The sequence below is a fragment of the Paramisgurnus dabryanus genome, chromosome 10 (assembly GCF_030506205.2).
Source record: "Paramisgurnus dabryanus chromosome 10, PD_genome_1.1, whole genome shotgun sequence".
Classification (NCBI taxonomy): Eukaryota; Metazoa; Chordata; class Actinopteri; order Cypriniformes; family Cobitidae; genus Paramisgurnus; species Paramisgurnus dabryanus.
The window spans coordinates 26585526-26593440 of NC_133346.1; the positions used below are offsets into that span (position 1 = coordinate 26585526).

The 7915-nt window shown below is 34.9% G+C and overlaps 1 protein-coding gene across 7 annotated transcripts in view; it reads left to right on the forward strand.

Annotated features, from left to right (window-relative positions):
• The window catches only part of LOC135718303 (uncharacterized), a 32835-nt gene extending 25760 nt beyond the window's left edge, over nt 1–7075 (forward strand). For 4 of the 7 annotated variants that reach the window (XM_065240651.2, XM_065240652.2, XM_065240653.1 and 1 more), the window contains 3 exons: nt 6286–6353; nt 6612–6655; nt 6994–7075. In XM_065240651.2, coding sequence (XP_065096723.1) covers nt 6286–6353; nt 6612–6655; nt 6994–7057 — 176 coding nt within the window. In that variant the 3' untranslated portion in view covers nt 7058–7075. Of the gene's footprint in view, nt 1–6285; nt 6354–6611; nt 6656–6762 lie in introns of all 7 variants that reach the window. The other 3 variants (XM_065240648.2, XM_065240650.2, XM_065240649.2) reach the window with 3 other exon arrangements.
• The last annotated feature ends 840 nt before the right edge of the window (nt 7076–7915 follow it).

The following is a 7915-nucleotide window of genomic DNA, read 5'->3' on the forward strand; positions in this document are numbered from 1 at the left end:
GTTTAAAAAAGACAGTAATAGTACTATTTAGTAAAAAAAAGATCTATATAAAAATATACTAGGTATGTTAATGTGAGAATATTTTACATCTGTTAATCGACGTGTGATCCTAACTTAAAAACGAAAGTAAAATATGTTCGTCCGCATTGACATTGAAAATTGTGAAGTTTAATTAATATTATATGTTGTAATAATATGTTGTATGTAAATTGTAACGAAAGTAATTCCCCCTGGTATAAGTATTTTTGCTTCTGATTAATAGCGCATATTCATCTGAGAACTGATGATGTCTGTGTGTTTCAGACCCTGGCTGTGTGCCCTGAAGTGTATATGACAATAAAGTAGTAAATCTCAATGTATTTATTTTTATTATTGTATTTTAAATAGGCCTATAGGCTCATAGGTTTTTTGGTTAAAAAAATTCACAGCACCCCCTGTTCAAAATGACTTCAAGCGCCCCTGCCTTGACGCTTTGTGTGTTCGACTTTAAATGGTGCGGCGCTGACTGGTCGGCGTATGACATCAGAGTACCGCGAGAGCAAAGGTAAAGTCGGACCATTTGTAACATTTCGACTTGCTCTCGCGGTACTTTGATGTCTTCGTTGCCGAACTGTCTGCGCAGCGCCACATAGAAACGCCCTTTGACTCTTTAAGGCAAAGTACCAGCAACATGAGAAGTGGTGGCACGCAAAAGAAAGTGAAGGTACACAGTACGCTAAAATATAAAGTGTCTGTACTGCGAGCACTGGTTTAGTTATTTACATCGTGAGTTGCTCTTTCACCATTGTGCACCCGCGCACTCGCTCTGTAGTTTGTAGCTCGCGCTCCGGCTTCGATAAACAATGCCCATTTCTCAATACCAAGTAGGGGAGAGTGGGGCAAAGTGAGCCAGTGGGTAAGTTGACCCACCCCCTTTATCTAGGCAACCATACAGATTTGTAGCCGTGTGACCACAAATACAGGTAGCAACCATAATTTATATTTGGCTATGTTAAAGAGAAGGACAAATAAAAAGAGTTATGATTAAAGTATGATTTTTTTAACAAAAAAAAAAAACAGTTTTTATCCTATCAAAGTAAAATTTATACATACCAGGTATAAAGGCTGTTATGTTAAAGTAGATTTATCCAGGTCTAAATATTCATACCATAAATATTGGTGATAGGCTAATGTATAAAACCATGTGAATGATTTAGCTAAAGATTAGCCTGAATTACTAAACTAGGCAGTTTCCCAGAACGGTGGCTGTGGGGCAAAGTGAACCAGATGGGGTAAACTGAACCAGGGGTTCAACCCCACCATGAGGCACTGTAACCATTGAATATGTTTCATAAAAAAAAAATTCTGTGTAGTTTCGCACAACTGATTTGTTCATTTTTAAACATTTTAGAAAACATATCATGCTAAGACATTACAATATTAATTAATTTTTATGCATTTGGCGTTTTGCAGGTCCACACTGAAAAAACAAACATACCACTCAGAAACGTCCATTGACAATCTCCAAACAATAAGTTGCTCCTCAAAATCTGTATTTTCATCTGATACAGACTCAAACATGAGTGGATGACATCAGAGTACAGCGAGAGCGATTTAAAACCAACCTCCTCCGCTTTATTTCTCGCGGTACTCTGATGTCATCGGCTTGTCGGTTCTTGTGGCACTGCGTAAAGTTGACCACACCTAAAAAATTTACTGCTAAACTCGACAGAAATGCTCTGTATACCAGCACCTCCTTTATTAATTGTATAGCAGGAAAAGTTCTATTTTACTTCTCAGCGTGATAAATAGCTTACAAGGTTTGGTGTGTGAGCGTGTGAACTGACAGAAATGCGTGTGTCTCATGGTGGGACTTGAGAGCATAGGTTATATCAACATATGTCAAATTAAGTTACCGGATATCCACTTAATTTTATAAGTTATAAACATTCATTTAAAATAACATACAGCGTATGTATTAGGCCTATTTGCTTAAATTGCATTTTAACAAAGAAACTGCAAGGGTTGGAATTAAAACCCAACACGCTGGTGAAAACTGGATTAACCGGTTTTCTTTTGATTCCCTGATGATGAGGTGATCGATTAGCATTGGGGGTTGGCAAAGAATTGGCAGACCTAGGGATGTGTAGTTTTTAAATTCTTGACTCTGTGTCACTGGTAGCTGCTAAAACAAGCAGCTAAACCATGTACAATTAATTACATTTTGGAATTAACTTCCTTCATGTCTTTTTATTTATACACTGTAAAAAATATTTTCTGAATTTTTAAGTAAAGTTAGCATTAAATATGTTTTACAAACAATTGGTTTACAAACTCTGGGATGTTTGTGATTATCATCATTCAGAAAAGTGGTGCTTGTGTTTAGACTTGTGTTTTACGTGATTAAATCAGGAAGATTACATTAGTTTCTTTTCGGTGTAGAACAGTTTGTAATCAAAATGCAGAAATATAGTATATTTATAAACATCGCTGAAACAAAGGGTGAATTAAAATTGAAAAAGTAATAGAGTTAAAGCTGCTGATAATTTTGTTTATATTTACTAGCATTTTCTGAGTGAAAAATGTTTAGATTTTGTTAAGTAGCCTAAATCCTACTCCAATTTATTTCAGTGTAGGTCTCTCATTTTTATCAGCTTTCTTTTGCTTTTCAAAGGGCCGTCTACCTTTGCTACCGCCAGGGCTTTAATGTGGGCCGGTAGGCGCCAGTACTCAGTACCGCCACTTCCAAATATAGCTCTTGAGCGTACCACCATCTCTCCCTGCGCACAGATCGTACTGTTAGCGTACCAGTCCAGAACGCTCATTTGCACATCTGTTTAAATCAGAGGCTTAATTTAATCCTTTGGCTGCGCTGCCGCTTTTCAAAGCGCCCTTCACAATGCAAGCTACCTAATTCGACCCACCGAGAGCAGAGACTACATTACCCATACACCTTTGAGTTTTACAAGTTAAAAGCGCATGCGTAGCTTTTGCTGCTGTCAATAGGCTAGTTCGACTTCATGCGGCGCCCCGACAGCCGCAAGACGTCACAGTATCGCGAGAGCGAGGCGAAATATGATTTCTTGAATCATTCTCGCGGTACTCTGACGTCATCCGGCTGTCGGTTCTTGCGGCGCCGCATGAAGTCGAACAAGCATAGTGTTAACAACGTGGTTCGGAGAGGTGTGTGAAACGCGCAACCATAGCTGCTCTGTTAAAATGAAAATACAATGAATACTTAATATGCCCTCTGAGGAGTAAAAGAACAAGGTCAGAATCAGAGGACTCTCGCTGGCTGACATCCCACCAAGCCAGAATGATAGCTGCAGGTCAGATGCAAGCTTTTTCCAATACCCTTTTGTAGGTACGTGACAATCTCTGCTGTCGCGGCTGTCAGCTTGGTTCCCCTCGACGCAACTTCGGATTTCCTCAGACGATGTGCAGTGTAAAAACATTATTGAAAATGTATTATACATACTTGCTAAACTACAAGTGAACGAAATTTCAATGAATTTGAACGACGCGCACAGGAGTTTTATCACCCGCAAAATGGAAAACAATGGGACAAAATAAAGTGATGACTTTCGAGTTTCAAATGGCCAATATTTTGTTATTCTTGAACCCATAGACATGGTCTTGGTGTCCAGAGAGTATCTTTGCCCGACAGCGACAATATGTTATTAAAAAATAAATTACATCATTATGGATAAATGAGTGCTTGCAGAATATATATATATATATATATATATATATATTTGAGAATGCTTATCAGTACTTTTTTGTTTCTTAAACTTTAAAGATGAATATTCTCCTTTAGAGATGGGCAATTTTCAGCAATAGCACATTATATTCAAAATTTTGAGCTCATAAAAAAGATTTTTCGCTTATTTAAATGACTTTTTAATGTTTTTATGCACGTTTAGTTTTGGTGCAATTTCATCAAAAGCTTGTAATTAAGAAATACACACAACATGCTTAACGTATATTTTCTATGTTAAAAATGTTGTAAAAATTGCGTATTCTAATATAATAAGAATAACAATATGATATATTTATATTGCGCTCAAAATTATTTAAAAATGGAAAAAGGAATTCTTCTCAACTACCACCAATAAAGTTTTAAAATTCTTCTTTAGAAAAACGGCGTTTAAACCCACGTGCACCGAACAAGAAAACGTATGCTTACATACAGTCTGTGTATGATATCTTTTTTATTTAGTTTTACATATTTTTATTTATATGCATTTAATAATAGTCTACCGTAAGGTCATAATGTACACACTGTTAAAAATTATTCAGTGGCTTTGTAAATATCTCTAAAATAAATGATTAAAGTAACTTAATAAAATCTCTTAATGCAGTTATGCGATTTTTTTAGTTGGAAAATAAATTACTAAAAATAGAACCGATATTTTGTGTAAAATGTACATATATTATTTGATGTATACGCCTTAATAATATAAGTATTACATTTACAGATTATTTTAGTCAATATATTTAAAAAGGTCAGAGTAATATATTTAAGTTTTTAAAACTGTAATAATTGCATATTTCAAATTATTATTATTTCTATTTGACATCAAAAATTTGTAAGTTTTACGCCTAACTTGAAGTATGATTTACTTATATTTTCACATTGATATTATTTGAGTAAATGTAGGCAAAAAATTAATTAATAATAAGTAGAAAAAATGTCAATTTTAAACAATCACATAGCCAACGGTTTTTAATTAGCAACAAAGAAACTGCGCATTTTGCCGATGACAAACACCTCAGAAACTCCTCGAATTTATGAATATTTACACTCACAATATGATTTTATTTCCTTAGTACAAAAGTATAACATATTATACAAATTCTCAGTGAAATGTATTAAACACCATTGCATACTTTTTATCGTGTTTCATACCATGTAAAGGGAAACATGATAATATAAAAAGTAGCCTACTGTTCAGTAATGCAGAAAAGCGCAACATGTTAAAGCTATTAAAACGTTCAGATGCAAAAATGAACTAAATGTAAAATTAGATAAACTAGTTAATGATATTGCGTAAATGCGCTCGGTCTCTTAAAAGGTCTTCGCAAATTATTTTGTTATAAGACTCGATTATCATACATCACGTCTCTTCTACTGTAAGTACACCGAAAAAATAAGACAAATGATGCGCGTTTGAGTCGGATTTTTATGAAGAATATGTGAAAACTTCGCCAACAAAATGTTGGTAACACTTTATTTCGATAGTCCACTTTAGACATTTTACTAATTATAAGTAACTTTGCAACTACTTATCAACTACCAATCTTTAGAGAATTAGTAGACTGTCTGCTTAATATCTACTAACACTTTATTGTGATGATATCTCAACAGACATTCAACTGTCTATAAGTTTCTTTGCAGGTGCATGTCAACTTATTCCACTAACCCAAACCTCTTCCCTAACCCCAACCCTTACAATCTACTAATACTCTAATGACAGTTAGTTGACGTATAGTTGCAAATTATTGAAAGTTAGTTGACATGTAGTGGCAAAGTTGTTTATAGTTAGTAGAATGTCTAAAGTGGACTATCAAAATAAAGTGTAACCAAAATGTTTGCCAAAAAGCATGCATTTGTATGACATCAAAGTCTATCGCCTATACATCGATAATCCGTGTCATGTTACTTCAATATCATACAGTATACGCTCAGCATGAAGTCGAGCACACACATTGTCGTCAGTATGGCCTACATGAAACACGCCTGCCCTCTACAGGTTTTTATATTTCCTGCGTCCCCCACCGACCCCCCTTCTGCGGGATCTCGCAGAATTTCGGAAGTCTCCGCGGCATTCTGCTCACAGAGACGCGCATTTTTAAAGGCCACATCTGTACATGCAGTCAAATCAACAACAGGGCAACAATATGTAAATGTTGTGTCCAGTCCAGCGTAGTACACCAGTGTAACCATGATTATTAATAATAGATATAGAATAGGAATGATTAGTAATATTGAGATTAGTACAATTGACAACCTATAAAATCCAACAGGCTTAATTAGTCTAATTAAACCAAAATGCCAAGTAGTAGAAGAAGCAGCAGTGGAGTATTCTTAGTTGTGAGCTGTGGCTTAGCAGTATGGTTATTCAAGCAAGCATACCACATTAGAACCAAGAGTAATTTGGTTCCATGATACATGTTTTGATTAGTGATAAACATCACTTGTCATCCTTGCAAGTCTGGCCACTACTTAAGTCTTCATGGTTGTGTTTATTTTGTTTCTAATCTAACTATCTAAGAAATATTTGAAATCTGTTTTGATGTTTACAGATTGCTCCTACCACACTCGCCTAGAGGTGTTCCCCATCAGGAGTGTATTAAGAGAAAGAGTGATAAAGGTTAGACAGTCATAAAAGAACCGTGGAGTGTAGGCAGTATGCAGAGTGTTATATATAGGATTTAGAAACTTCCTTGACTGTTGGCAAATACATATTATACATACCATTATTGTTAGGTAGATACCTTTTATGTGTTCAGTCTTTTTGAATTACAGTTTAGTAAGGAGTGTCTACTTAAAATCAATAAAACTCAATGTCTATAACCAGACATAATAGCCGTATGCTAAGAATAGATTTTGATTTGTCTCTTTTTGATAGGGCAAAGCAGAAATGCTGGTTGACTGGGAGCCCTGTCCAGTATGGTATGTATTATTCTGTTCTTCTGCTTTATGAATTAATGCATTCATTATGTATTTACTTAAACTTTTTTTTCTTGCTACAATTTTTTGATTAATCTGTTTTGTTTCAGATTAAACAAGCCTTTTAAACAAGTGTAAAGCACACATCATTACCGAACATGTCTTTTTATAAGTTTCCTTTTCCATTTATGAAGGACCACCACCATTAGTGCATGCATGAAGGTGGTGTTCCTTCATAGATGGAAAATGAAACTTATACTTATAAAAGACATGTTCGGTAATGTTGTAAGTTTATTGGAAAACCACAACCAGTAACAGAAAAAAATCCTTTCTGTTTTTAGTGGTGAGCAGTGGGCCCATTCCTGGCAGCCAAAGGATTCACTCCAAAATAATGAAAATAAATAAAATGTATGTTTAAAACTGCATTTTGGTTTTAGCCTATTTATTAAATTGTTTTTGTGCTGCATTTGAAGTCATGTCTCATCTTTCTGTAGTAGTGAAAAGGGGAACATCTCCAAGAATGTGACCTGGAGTTTAATCTCGAAAGGGAATGTACTAGAAATGTACTTAATCCAACTAAATTTTCTTCTTCAGATGTTATTTAAAAGCATGTTTTCATATTTCATGATTATAAATTGCACTGTTATTTTATTACAGTTGACGTGTTATTTGATGTCATGTTCTGTTTTCTGTGCATTTTAACCTCACAGTCCACTTTTAAGAAATATAACCTTATGGCTTGTATGACACGAAGCTTAAATATGAAGTTCAACAAATAAGACTCATCTTCTATATACTCGCACATTATATCATATCTTTTAATTAAATTCTCTCTCTCACTCTCTTCTACTCCAAACTCATCAGCTGACTGGGTGTTTTATGTCTTAAACCAAATGTATTTTCATCTCAACCCTCTTGAGCCAATTGTGTCATACAGTAGGTCCATCCACTGTGGTCATCAGGAGAAGAGCTCCACATTCATCTAGATCTCAGCATTGCTATTCACCCCTTTACCACCACCACGTGTCAGCTCAATGCATTTCTCTTCAAAGAATGATGTCTTGTAGTTTCAATTTGTTATGCACCTTCAATAAATTTGTTTGATCACTCTTTAAGCCTCTAGTGAGTAATTAAGCAATAAATAAGCATTTGGCATATTTTCACTTTTTTGTGAAAGAACACAAATACTGTGGGATTTTTATGTTGTTTTATTAATCAGTATGTTATGTTATAATCCATATGTGCCATTATGCTTTCTGTGCT